At 44.3% G+C, this 14,522-nt stretch overlaps 1 protein-coding gene across 6 annotated transcripts in view; it reads left to right on the plus strand.

Moving 5' to 3' along the window:
* The window catches only part of LOC8043417 (alpha-2-macroglobulin-like protein 1), a 175,308-nt gene that overhangs the window by 141,203 nt on the left and 19,583 nt on the right, over nucleotides 1-14,522 (plus strand). For all 6 annotated transcript variants that reach the window (XM_040502886.2, XM_029978569.4, XM_040502887.2 and 3 more), the window contains 8 exons: nucleotides 796-1,032; nucleotides 1,863-1,914; nucleotides 2,028-2,120; nucleotides 3,103-3,279; nucleotides 4,581-4,819; nucleotides 8,213-8,444; nucleotides 9,665-9,852; nucleotides 12,150-12,362. In XM_040502886.2, coding sequence (XP_040358820.1) covers nucleotides 796-1,032; nucleotides 1,863-1,914; nucleotides 2,028-2,120; nucleotides 3,103-3,279; nucleotides 4,581-4,819; nucleotides 8,213-8,444; nucleotides 9,665-9,852; nucleotides 12,150-12,362 — 1,431 coding nt within the window. The remainder of the gene's footprint in view (nucleotides 1-795; nucleotides 1,033-1,862; nucleotides 1,915-2,027; nucleotides 2,121-3,102; nucleotides 3,280-4,580; nucleotides 4,820-8,212; nucleotides 8,445-9,664; nucleotides 9,853-12,149; nucleotides 12,363-14,522) is intronic.

Genomic DNA, 14,522 nt, shown 5'->3' on the forward strand with positions numbered 1-14,522 from the left:
ACTTAACTGAATTTCTTATTTACTTTTTAATTAGGCAGTCAGGAATTGTTAAAAAAAAAAAACTTGCTGATGCGTCAACGAAAAGAAGACTTTGAGCGCGTGAGATGCGTTGTCGTGCGCCGAAGTTTTCACTCGGGTAACAGATGAAAGGCTGTCGTAACCAAAACACGCTCGTGTGCTTCTTTTGTCTCTTATCATTCGCGCTCCGGCACTGTCAGCCTTCTACATTTTGCCGGGGTGGTAAATATAACCCACAGCGAATTCTTACGCGCTGAAAATCTTTGTAACGCTGAGAGATTTAGTGCGGTTTTGGATCAGTATCAGGAAGTTTCTAATTTAAATCATTTTTCGGTTTCTGCAGAATTAAAATGTAATTAATACATTTCAATTATTTGACCGATTAAGTGTGACAATTCCCTCATATTATGTTCTTTAGGCCATATAACCGAACTGAACAAACCATATAAGTGTAGCTTTCAACGTTTTTTTTTTTTTTTTTTCGTCTTTTAACTTAAACGTAAAGCATGAAAAACACCCGTCTATCTTTTCCTTTACTCTTGTCGTGAACCACGTGGTTTGATAATAGGTTATAGATGTAAAACTATAAAGAATAATCAATTCAACCAAAACGGTGTTTTCGCCCACACACGAATTTCGGCCATTCAAGATGACAATGGCAGCATAATAAAGCTGTGTAGAACCCGGGATGACTTGTGTATATACCGCATGGCGCCCGCATGTTCGACGTAGAACGTTCCCAAAATAGAGGCCTGATTTCACATCGTTTCTTTTTAGATCGGTCTCACACTCGCCGAAAGCGAAGACTACACAATTCAGGACAGCGCATCCACCACGCTCTGCGTGTGCGGCAGCAAGAGTCTCACTCACAAGTTCCTCGTGCGGCCGAAAACAATCGGAGAAGTGAACTTCACGGTGTCGGCTGCGGGATCAAACAGTGACACTGTCTGCGGTGACCAGAAGGTGGAAAAGGTGGTCGCGAGGGACGCAGTTACCCGCCCGCTTATTATTGAGGTAAGATAACTGTTTTCTCCCACTTAATTTGGTTTATTTTATGCATTTCGTGCTGTCCTAAATTGCCCTCAGGCTACTTTAAATAAGGGGGGGGGGGAACGAAACATCAAAATACCATGTTAGCTTACACATAAGAATGCACAAAAAAAAGTCGTCAGGTGGATGCATTTTAAACAAGCCAATGAGAACATTTTGTAAATTGATAGGGCCCCGTAAGGTTATTATAAAACCTGGAAATTAATTCCACACGGAAACAGAAACTTTAGTGCAGGGAATTCTTAGATCTGGGAATAGTGAGATAAATTTTGCATGAGTTGTTTATGCGCAAGAAAATATGAGTGGCAGCCTGACAATATTTAGGCTTTTTATTACCTTAATTGAATGGAAACTACTTTTCTATAATAGGTATGCATATTGAAATACTGAAACATTAATATCACTCCACGTGCGCCAGCGAAGTCCGACTAAAGGCCTTTTGTTTCGACGAGCATTCTCGCATGAATTTTCGTTCAAGAGATGGTAAATCGTCTCCGGGACGTCCACACCAATGCACTTACTTCAATAAAAATGTGTACACAAAAGCCGTTGGGTCTTGTTTCTCCTCAGGTGCTTAAGATGTCTATATTTGTTTGATCAGCGAGCGCTTCTGGTGCTTAGTTTTTTTAAGGTAGAAAAAAGAGAAGGAGAAGGTAGAAAAAGAGAGAAGGTAGAAAAATTAAAGTAGAGCATAAAATCACTGAATGGAGTAGTCTCCATAATTACACAAAAGATGGACTGTGTACAATGTCGACTGGATCGGCATTTATGGAATTCTTTTATGTGGTTTACAGGCTGAAGGGTTCCCCAAGGAGGAAACCAAGAGCGTATTTGTTTGTCCCAAAGGTAAGCGCAAGCAAATATAATCTTACACCGAAATTAGAACATTTTATCATTTCCTAAACAGTTCCCAACCTGACACCTATGTGTTTGTTTTTTTTGTTTTTTTTTGTGCGAAGATGTCACCGAGGGCGATGGCAAGAACGAGTTTGACTTGGTTCTTCCCGATGATCTGGTCGAAGGTTCTGCGAGAGCATACGTTTCCGTCACAGGTGGGTTGATTAGCCTTCAACGAGAAGTGATCACAAAGACCAATTAAATCACTCACGCATGTCAGAGAACTAAGGAACATTTTAGTAACAGGAGAACGTTCACTTCTTCATTGCTGGATGACCCCAAAAATATCACCCTATAATCAATTGAAACCACTGAGAAGAAATCACAAAGCAAAAGGGCTGCAGTAATTGACGCCTCACTGTTATTCTTAAGATTTCAGTGCTCTTATTTTCTCCGTGTTTTGTTAAAGACATTTAGCTTTCTGAAGCACGCTATTTTCTAAAGAGACCCCTCTGTAAAAGGCAGTGCGCTCGAAGTGAAATATATATATATATATATATATGTTACGTGGCAAACATTTACTTTTTTCATTATTTCTTGGTATAGCTCCAGTATCTAACTTATGCATGTATTGTCGGGCGAAGAGCGTACTGGTGCGGGTCAAGATGAAAGAAATAATATTGTTTAAACACAACACGACCACATATTTTGTTCCATGACAGATGTGGTTGTATTGTCTTTGTTTCTCATGTGTATTCTTTCTTTCATACTAAAGTTTAGGTATATTAAACTTCTAGTGTGCTTCGTATTTAAACGATGCGGCTCGCACGTGGATCTAGTCTGACAGATAAGGTGGAAAAACCTAAAGTGGTGTGTTTATTAAATTAGCGAAGTCAAAGGCGGTTCAAGAATTGCAGAGTATGTCGAGTTCGGAGTAGCACATTTTTGCTCCGCAGCCAATGAGTCCATGGCATTCCACGATAAGAACGCAAACAAAGCACGAAGGAAGGAGCGTTATCATAATCTGCCACGTCATGCGTTTCTCAAGTTCATAAGTACGAGAGCAATATAAATATATGCTTAAGTATTTGTTCTCGAATGTTTTTACAAAGGGGCTGAATGATGGGGCACAAGTTAACGAAAGGTCTTTCTTTTGGTCATTTTCGCTTTTGGGTATGTCTTTTCGAACATTTGCAGGCGACATTATGGGCCCGGCCGTTCAAAACCTGGATTCCCTTGTTCGTGTTCCGACGGGTTGCGGCGAGCAGAATATGATCAAGTTCACGCCGAACGTTTACGTCCTGGACTACCTGAAGGCTACCGGAAAGCACGAAGAGGACATCGAGAAGAAGGCTGTCGAGAACCTCAAGACTGGTGGGTGCTAGTCTGCAAAATACCAAACACTGTTCAGCAGGCGCGAAAACGAGACTGCGGAGACCAAGTTTTAATGCGAAAGCATTAACTGTCCCACGGAGCGAGTCGACGTCATCAGCTTTGAAGCCGCCCTAAACGGCAGCTAAACGCCTTTCTCCAAGGGAAGTCGCGATCTTCCAATTTTGAAATAACGCGAAAAGCCTAGCTAAACCGCACCTGGTTCCCCCGATCCCAAAGGAGCGTAGTGAAGCCGATGGACTTCGGCTTCAGTCCCATTGGCTGGCGCGCATCATAGTTTCAAGGAACGAGGCTCCTATTGGCCGCTGCGCGTCAGTTTCAAGGACCACCACCCCATGGCGCTGCCTGTCCGCGCTGCGAGCGCGCCGGTAACAAAAAAGGGTCCAAGGTCAGAGCGGCAATGAGAGGTGAGAAAGCGCGCGCGCGGCCGACGCAAATACGCCGCAGACGAAACAAGGAAGCGGAAGAACGACAAGCGGGCTTTTGCATTCACTACTCATAAGAAGTGCTTAGGTGTACCTCGAGCCTTTCTTAGAGTCTGCGTGTGGCGCGTACTTTGCTCGCCTTCCAAAGCGAACATGCGCGTGCTGGGCTGTGACCTAACACATGTAGGCTGTGATTCTCGTAAACAGTGGAATCAACTACGTTCGTATAGACCAAATGGCAGGTTACTATTTGTTTGTATTATAAAAATACAGAAGATAAGCTTTTTTTTCACATATTTAAACGTTATAGCCGTGTCTGGTCAATACACACCCCTTTAATATAAACACCTCATATGAATACAAGATTTTCGGGAACCACTCTGACTCGCTCTTTAAGATAGAGACCCACGCGCCGGACTATGAAAAGCAAGTTGGGAACCAGCTGGCAAAATACATAATTATTTGTCTGGTTGTTATGGACGCAAGTTTTCTGACGCCCACAAATACAAACAAATAAGCTTAGTGAAGTCCTTTGGTTACACAGTAGACCCCTAGCTTGACTACTGTATATTTCCCTTCTTGTGAACGAGACTAGGGCATCGAGAAAACGACATATTGAATCAGACAGATCACTGGGTTATATAATGTTTCATTCCAAGCAACTCTACAAGCTTAAAGGACCGCATGTTTTTGGTGTCGAATTTCGACACCGGAAAGAAGGATGAATTCTTATCAAGTAAAGTTTTCCTGCAAAGATCTGGGGAGGAGCGTCTTATGCACTATGAAGCAACAGTTCATAGTTTAATTATCATTTTGAGTGACGTTTCCTTTTTCCTTCCACCCTTTTTCAAATTTCAGGCTACCAGCGTCAGATGAAGTACAGGCACCCAGACGGATCCTACAGCGCGTTCGGAACGAGCGACTCAACCGGCAGCATGTTCCTCACGTCCTTCGTTGTGAAGTCTTTTAAGCAGGCCGAGAAATACGTCCCCATTGACGCCGCCAACCTGAAGGAAAGCATCAAGTGGGTCACCACAAAACAAAAGACTAACGGATGCTTCCAGAATGTTGGAAGAGTGCTCAGCTCTGGCCTTAGGGTGAGTGTCTTCACGCTTCAATGGAACTTTTACCTAATTGTTCTGCAGTTTATACCAGCTATCGGAAACCTACAAATTGTGTCTGATGTACCTCTATATTTAGCCAAACCTTATTCCTTTATTCTTTTTATCAAACCAGAGCGGGTAAATTTGAGGCATGTCGCAATTTAAATTTTGGGACAGCCATGACTCTATACTATTACTGAGAGCCGGTACCACTAAGTAAGCGCTACCAAGAATACCGGGCGTCCACACAAGCTAGGACTGCGCGTGCTTATTTGCAGCGTCGGAAAGGGCCTACTTGAAAGTACCGATCAATGAGAAAGCGGAAGGCACCCTCATGCATACAATGCGGGACATTTGTCATTGTCTGGAACGAGGTGTTAGGCGCCCGCACTTGTTATAGACCCTTTTTAGACGTCCGCGCGCCATCTAGTAGCTGCTGCGTCTATAATTCGATTTCGCCATTGTTTGGGCAAGCAAAACACTGCGCATGTATTAGACACGAGGGTGACGTCACCATTAGGATTGAACTCGGCCTCGCTCGTATTGGATGCGAGTGCTGCGTCAGAGCTCGGCGAGGACTCGGAACGAATCAGACGCTTCGTGTCCAAGGAAAGGCGACTGCTAATCTTGCTCGATGGCTATTTGGAACGTGTCTATTATAGGCAACCCCTTTTTACGAAGAACAAGATACAGCTATATTAGCTGCTACATTCATCATTGTCTTCTGACTAATCAAATCCGGCGCTTGCGTGAGGCACTGAGATCGCATAGGGAACGCAAGCAAAATAAAACGTGGTTAGCCGTTACGGTCTAACACTGTTACTTACAACAGATTTTTTCCTCAATTTTACTTTTGACCGAAGATGAAAGATAAAATATATTAATATAATCTTAAGGTAAGGGCGGTGGTGGCAAAGAAAACTACATTCTATTGGGGACATTTTGTTAGGCAGCTGGTGTTCACTATCTCCACTAGAGATGACACAAGTGCACCCACCACAAACCTTATGTCTCCGTTTGAAAAACGCAACAAAAACCGATGTTATCGGTCTCTAAAGCTACTTTTTTTTTCAATATCACAGTATTTTTTTTTATTTGTGTAATATGCATAGAAGTGGACCATCTGACCCTGCTGTACCGTAGTCATGTCTTTTCTAGACATACATGTAAACATGACGTTTTTCTAGTAGTACCGCTAATATAGTTTAGACAATTACGGATAAAAAAACAGCAATGCATTGGTACTATGTCGAAAAGATATTAAGAATTTTTAATCATTCAATCTTTAAAGTATTCTAATTTGCTGTACTTATGAGTCAGACATGCACCATATTACCCAGAAAATTAACTAAATACCGTTACCCGTCCATCGCTCAGAAAGTAACTAATTGCGTTACTCGTTACTGATTCTCAAAAGGAACGTGTTACATTACCTCAAAAGTAGCGAGTTACTTTTCCGGTTACTTTGACGACGAGATACACAACTGCTTTCGTTTTATGGTTTATTGTTTTCTTTTCAATAGTAGTCCTCACATTTAAAGAAGCCCTGAGAAGGTTTCTGATATTGCCTAAATATGGTGATAACTCACTCTGCGGGCTATAAGCGCCCTAGAAATTAATCAATCATAACGATGCGCGGCCGATCTTTCTATTAAAAAACAACAAAAATCGAAATTATCTCCAGCGATGGGAGGATCATTGCGCCGGCAGCCAGGACGGCATATCACCAATGAAAACGAGGCATTTTACTGAGATTGCAAACGCTGGGCCTTCAAAAGATGTGTGTGATTTTGTACATGATAGAAGCAAGTAAGAGTATTTATCAATGCTGAATGATGGGCTAGTTGGTAGTGGTCTTGGGTTGCCAAAGGTATGGTAGCGCTTTTTAGACGAGGACAAAAGAAAGAAAGACAAGACAGACACGAGCGCTGACTGCAACTATTTAATCAACATGGAAATGAGGCATATATACACGCTTCGATCCTATCAATCGACCAACCCCAGGCCTTGCCGCCACTCGCATGAACTGCACCTCCTTATCGAAAAGGTCGATGGATGCAACACTGACCCCTGGCCTTTTTAAAAAGGGCAGGGGTGGGTGTGTCAGCGTTGCATCCATCAACCTTTTCGATAAGGAGGTGCAGTTCATGCGAGCGGCGGCAAGTCCTGGGGTTGGCTGATTGATAGGATCGAAGCGTGTATATATGCCTCATTTTCATGTTGATTAAATAGTTGCAGCCGGCGCTCGTGCTGTCTTGTCTTTCTTTCTTTTGTCCTCGTCTAAAAAGCGCTATCATGCCTTTGGCAACCCAAGACAAGTAAGAGTAGTCGAGGATGTTAATCTTTCACGGAGGGCGAAATTAATAGTGCAATAATCGTCTCAAAGCAAAAAATTATAATTAGTTTTATATATATAGACATATATCTTTTTTTTTTGGCGGAAAGGGGAGGGGGGGGGGGGGAGTTGCGGGAGTGATGTGTTCTGTCGTGGGCCCTCTAGCTCTCGAGTGCGTGCTCGATGGGTTCCATCGTAGTCCGGGCTGTATGGGCAACGAACCGCGCGCATTCGAGATATCACTCCGCGGTTCCATCCGCCGGAGGCGAGAGGATCCTCCGCTCGTTATTGGCTGACAGCGATCCTGGTTTCGGAACATGCTCCCCCCATTGCCGGAGATGAAATCGGTGTGTTGCGATCTTGGATTGTTTTTTTAATGGGGAAATCTGCCGCGTAACATCATGATTTAGGGACTTTTAGGATGCTTGGAGTCAGCAGACAGATATCGCGTTATTTAGGCAATCTCAGAACCCTCTTCAGGTCAGTCTTTAAGCAGAGCAGCCGCCTCTGGTAATTATTTCAGTTATGTTTCCCCGCTTCACTGAGAATGCATCTCCGGTAACGATAAAGAGTTGTTCTACTGACGCGCTCGAAGGAACGCCAGTTTCATGCTTCAGGAAAAGCTGGTGACTCTAGGATTCCACTCTCTCTCCTTCTCTCTGCTTCTAAAGTTCTACGTTGTTAAAGGCTTATGTGCCTTTCGGAGTTGACAACCTCCGGATTTACCTTCGGTCTGCACACGATTCCAGAAAGTTCAACCAACGAACCCTCTTGTGTTTTCTAGGTGAAGGACATTCCCAGCTGTGGAGTTCGACTGACGTGTTCAGCGATGAATGTTGCTATACTCTCATACTGTTTAGCTGTTTTGCGGGTTGCTCATCTGCCTTTGTCGCAATATACGATATCTATTGGATATTTTATGTACATATTTTTAAAATAGTTTAACGTACTGGTTGTAGGAGTAGGCGAGGTGTCATCGACAATACGCACACCAATATTACATCTTTGTTCATGTCAGTAGCGTCGGCGACATATGCATTTTATAATTACAGGGCAAGGTGAACGAAACAGCACCTGGCGCCCTCACAGCGTACGTCCTTGTGGCCCTTCTGGAAGGAGGCCTTGCGGAACCGAAGGTCGTCGAGTCCGCTTTGAATTGCATCGCGGCGCAGAAGAACCCGAGTCCCCACAACTTAGCGGTTTCCGCGTACGCAGCCGCCCTCGCCAGTCACAGTTCAGCCAAGGACTACGTGGACAAGTTGGAGGCGGTGTCCACCCACAAAGGTACGTTGCAGGGCACCGACTCAACGTGTCTCCATAAGGACCAACGACGTTGCGGGTACGCGGAGTTGTGGTTTGTGTTGCCTTTGATATTTTCACGAAGGAAAAAAAAATAGGGGCCAATATAAAACTGAATGTCAATTTTCAATTAGAGGAGCTTGCGCCTATAACCTCAAAAAATACCAAGCGGCTCTCCTGAACCAGTGCCTCACCGCTGTTTTAATACACGTAGGACATTCAAAAACGTTCTGAACCAGAACACTCGATGACAGCTCAGAATGAACTGGAACTTTCCAAAACACCAATGTTTGTTAAGAAGGAAGACCGGGTCATGCGGGGTTTCCGTTCCATCATATGGCAGTCGCGTGCGTCACCTACTTCGCCACGCACGCGCGAATATATTTAGCCGTTGAACAGATGATCGGTGTTCCATGCAGCAAACTTAGAAGGGCCTGAATATATGCAGCCCCATGAAGCTTGTCGTGGGCAGCTCCGCCTCGCCATGCGGAGTCTATTATGTCCCCGCGTGGGTTTCTGGAACGTTCGGCATAGAACGTTCGGCCCGTAGAACATTGGTACCTCTATCAGACAACAAGATTCTCGAACTTAAGAGAACGCTAAATTGAAAGAATATATAAAGGACGCGTCCACTCCCAGGAATTGAACCTGGGGTCTCCGCGCGAAGGCTAAGCAAGGAAACCTATCGGCCACGCACGCGCTCGCTCGGCGACGCGTGTGCCAGTATTAATGTACATCTGTTTGAAGTAAAAATTTTTGGCACATGCTTGAGATATGAGTGCATTTATTTCTGTCATGTCTCTAACGAAGACCGTGTCTTCGCTAGAGACATGACTGCTACTTTGTGATATTCGAAAAGGTGCACACGCGGCCCTTATTTTGCAAATGCGATGCCAAATTGGCTTTAATTTTTATCTGAATGCTTACCTTTTGGAAAATTCGTTTTGAAATTTGTGTATTGGGTCCGAAGCCCCGCTTTTAATTTATTCGTGAGAGGTTTCCTTAAATCACATTGAAAGTACACAAACAGTTGCATGCAACGAACATCGGTCTCTTATATTCAATATTTCGCGATTCTTGAGACCGTCCCATGTGTAACCAACTCACTGGCTAACTTTGTGTTCCTCTAGACTTTTGCCAAGCAGAAATTTGTCTTCAAATGCACTGCTGTCTTTTCACTAATTTCAACGAGTTATATTCCTCAGGTGGCCTGACATACTGGTCCAATGCTGCCAGAAAAGGATCGTCTGCGTCCGCTGACATCGAGACTGCTGCCTATGCGGTGCTGACATACGTGAAGCTTGGCGACAAGGAGAACCTGGGAAAAGCGCAGCCCATCGTTCGCTGGATGGCCACCCAAAGGAACAGCCGGGGCGGATTTTCTTCCACGCAGGTACAGTCAACTCTTAATATTCACCTTTGATATTGATACCGCGGAAAATTTTGTTATTTATCGTTGCTCTGCTAACCCCGATCACTCTGCATTATTAGAACAGGATTTAAGTATATTTTCACAGTGGTGCGATACGTGCCAAATGAAAGTAAATATATAAAAGTGTGAGGCAGCGGCTCTCAACCACTGATGTTTCGCGGACCCTTTGTGGATCGGCGGAAATGATAGAAGATCCCATTCGTGGTGAAGGGAAGGGAAATGTATAGGTCAATTATAATAGTTATTTAATAAATAGATAGAAGTAAGCAATAGTGTGAAGCAGATTTCTGTCGCTGACATACATGCGAAAAACCTCACCCGAAAATTGCAACGTTTCTTCTCAATCTAAGAAAGACAACTTTTATTGCCGGACTTGACTAATGAGGAGGGACTTCGCGGACCCCTAGATTGCCTTCGCGGACCCCAAATGTACCGCGGACCCCCATTTGAGAACTATTGGTGTATGGTATTACAGTTGACCAGCACACATAATCAAGCAATGCGTATCTACCCCTTGGTAACGCAGCCCCTTGAAAAAGTGTAAAACTGTAAATATCTAGGCGTTAAATTTTCTCACAACGTCACTTGGAATACTTATTAATACTATAGTGTCTAGTGCTTATATATCCTTGCGATATATTACAAGTAGCTTGCACCTCACCCCACGTTATGTTAAACTTATTGTGCACAAAACGTTTTGTAATATCTAAATTGAACTATGCTGACTTTAATTTATGGCCTCATCAGTCCTATCTCATTAAAAAACTTGAATCGATTGAAAACAAGGCAATTCGTTTCACATCACATGATTGCTCTCGAGAGTCCTCCATATCTGCTCTATAATCTGCTCTCGACTGGTGCCCTTGTCTGAAATAAGTAATCTCTCCCGTCTTGTCATCTTCCACAAACTATTATTTTCCTCCTCCTACTTTCGTCACCTTTACTTACAACCGCCATCACACATTTCCATGTGCCGCGGCCATAGCCTATAAATGAAGCCATTAGTCGCGAGGACTAATAAATTCAAGAACTCCCACTGGCTCTTGCTATTAATAACTGGAATTCCATTCGTCCACTAATTGTAAACTAATCACAATAAATTCAGAGATCTTTGCAAGGCACATCTCCAAACTGTTCATAATCACCATGTTTAGTTCTTGTTGTCGATATTTGTATACTTCATGTTCTTAATTAATCAGCTGTTTATTTTTTAGGGGTATCCGTTGTTCAAATTTGCCTTCTTGTCCCCCCCCCCCCCCCCCCCTCACGCAATGTGTTTTTCAAGTACCTTTGAGGGATAATAATATTAAACGAAACGAAGCACTGAAGATGGAACTGGCCAGGAGCCCTTTTTTGGAAAGGCTATTGTGGACACGTTAGAATACGAATGGCGCAGCCTCTTCCTTCTATTTGCGGCAACTTGTTTAGGTGGCGCCCTCCTATGATTCCCTCTCGTGACGCCATTACCTTGTCAAGAACGAGTTCGATGGTGTTTGTAATACGCATGGTGGGAGCTTGAAATCATTGCGCTCTAAAACCAACCCTGCCAACACCGTAAAAATTTCAGTCCTTACACTACTCTTATTCCCGTCAATGAGAAATCCTTTGCTTAGATAATAGTCAGCATTCGGCCAGTTGTGGAAGGCCAACCGCAAAGGCGCTCTTGGTCGCTCATGTCTCCGATAGACCGATCTCACAAAGCCTCCGGCGCATGCGTGACGCTGCCATAACTTTAGTTCACAGTAGACAGGCGGCAGTGCCCGAGACGGCTCGTGCCGTCTCATGCTCTACACGCGCAAAGCTCCAGCGTGGTTGCGGCACGTGTAAAAAGACTAAAGTTCCCTCGATTCATTGCGGTAGCCGTGGCGTAGCCAAAGTGGCTTTAGGGATCGGTCTATAGGTAGCATCGGTTTAGAATTAAACGCAGCTCATGATTCTTTCATACTTACTGCGACTGTGATGGCGTCGAAAAGAAAACTAATATGCGGCTCGATATGTTATGAACGCCCAGAAATTACTCGATATGGTATATACTGAAAGTAAGATATTGTTGAAAGTTTTAGGAAATGTTCTCTCAGTAAGATGGTGGACATAAATGTAAAACTTCTCGATTGTAAGTTATTTCGTAACAGTGCTGGTAACGTTAGAAATGCAGATAATAAATAAAGAACATTTAAGTGATGATGTCCTTACGCGTAAATTTAAGTCCTTGTCAATCTGTACATCGTTTAATAATCTTCTTTTTTTTTTAATTTCAGGACACAGTTTTGGGTCTCCAGGCACTTTCCGCGTTTGCGACCCACGTGAGCAAAGATCCAGTGGACATCTCTGTGAAAGTCGCTGGTACCGATGTGGACGAATCCTACGACCTGAAGGAGCCCACGAAGCTCGTTATTCAAGAAAAGAAGGTCACCAACCTGCCCAACAAACTGGCAGTAGAGACAACTGGATCTGGATGTGCCTTAATCTCGGTAAGACTAGTCAATACCAATCATGGGCTACTGTTGGACAATCAAAGGCAACCGACTTGTCCGAAGCCAATGACAGCAACCATTCGTAAAACATTCTCACCGTCATATAACAACAGAAGCACCGATTCGCTTTCTCACTGACCATCGCTCAAACTAGGGGTTTTGTTACTGCTTGTCCTGCTAGCTCACGACCCTTCGGTGGCGAGCCATACATTCACTGGCTTGGGAACCAGCAGGAGTTCATATGTTTAGCTCTCGCGTTCGACTCTTAACGACGAAGGGTAGGCGTTTTTTTGTTTTCTTTTGTTTGTTAAATGATTGATTTACAGTTAATTCCTGAACGTTTTATATCCACAAAAAAGCGGCCCCCTATTTACCCAAATAACGAATGAATATCAGAATTTATTAGTTTAGTGAAACTGCTAAAGCAATAGTTCATTTGACATGCATTCTTGTTTCACATGCAGCTTACATGCAGAAAGAAAAGCGACAGCCCCAGAGAATGTCAATGAGGGGCTGTGTGTCATATCGGGGCAGGGTGTTCAGTAATATTTGCGAGATTCTCGCGTATGGTCACGAGCCCGATAGGGTGAATGCTCTTCGACAATCCATGATCTTCTGCTGGGTGAAGCTCTGCACGGTCTTCAAGGCCTCGGCGAGCCGACACGGGTTAGGAAGTCGCAACCCTAGAGAAATGTAAAGTATCCAGTTCCATGCTTCTACGCTGGTGTTGGTCTAAGGAAGCTCATCTAAAATGCGCTTATGGCACCTGCACACTCTAAAAAAGAGAGTCAACGTTGATACCTTTCGAGATGGTCTAGAATTGTTTCTGTTTTGATACTTCTTAAAATAAGTATATGACTCTAGTGTTCAGAGGAGTCAGTAGACTCTACCCCCACTAGAGCTTCGTGATTATTACCCAGTGGCAGTGGCATCGGGTGACCCCCTTCCTGCCTAGAGTCAGGTGACTACCTTTCACAAGGGTCAGCGGACCCTACAGTAGTATTGCCACACGCGTCATCGAGCAAGCGCTCCCGTGGCCGAATGGGTATCGTGCTTGGCTCTCACTAAAAGGGCCAAGGTTCGATGCCTGGGAGAGAACGCACCCTTTTGTTACGTCTGTAAAGGTTGCATTCTGGTAAGCTTGAGAGCCCTGTTGCTTGTTCAAGGTTACAATGTACTACGCACCGAACCTTCTATGCCCATTGTTCCAGAAGCCCACGCGTGTTTATACATTAAAGACTCCGCGCGGAGAGAGGGACTTACTCTCACCCCAGCGCTCGATCGTGCTGTTACTCCGCCTTCCACGCCTGCGACGCTAGCCTTCTATCTTGCTTTGGGCACAAGTTCTCCCCCATAAACACTTTAGTTTCCTTCAGTCATTCGTCGTCCCAAAAATTAGCATTCGCGAAAATATTATGTAACTTCCGTTTTACTAAAATCACTCGACCCCGCCATGAGATTCACCAGATTTAATTTTTGATGGAGTCAGACGACTCTCCCATAGAACTGGATTATATATTTGTGCTAGAATCACGTGAACCTCCTACGAGAGCCACTGGATTCTCTCTGATAGAATCACGTGTCTCTCGTTTTTCTAGAACCACGCGACTCCGCCAAGAGAACCACCAGATTACATATTTGATGGAGTCAAACGTCTCCCTCAATAAGAATGAATGAATTAATTTGCTGCTAGATTCATTTCAACACCCCACAAGAGTCAAGTGATTCTCTCGGAGTGAGTCACGGGGCTAAGACTTTACTTCAGTCACGCGAGTCCATGAGAGTCCCTAGGATTTTGAAGCTACCCAGGACGATATCAGCAACCAGGATGACGGAAGTCATCGGTGTTTGAGTACTTCGAGAGCACGTCTATTGGCGTACCATTCGGAAGAAACCTAACCCGCTGAGAACTGCCCTTTCTCCCGTCACTCTGGAGCTACCATGAGCGCGTTGTAGACAAGCTTCCTCAGACCAACAACAGCCTAGAAGCATGGCACCGGAGTATTCAGTCTTCACTCCAATTTCAACATTCTGGCCCGTACTGGTGCATTGAGGGCTTGAAGACCAAGCAACGCCTCACCCGTCAGAAGATGATCGACGGCCGACGAGGATGCACTCCATTCGGTTCAACGTATACTCAAGGATCTCGCAAAGGCT

This window comes from Ixodes scapularis, unplaced genomic scaffold (genome assembly GCF_016920785.2).
Source record: "Ixodes scapularis isolate PalLabHiFi unplaced genomic scaffold, ASM1692078v2 PGA_scaffold11__112_contigs__length_91849675, whole genome shotgun sequence".
NCBI lineage: Eukaryota > Metazoa > Arthropoda > Arachnida > Ixodida > Ixodidae > Ixodes > Ixodes scapularis.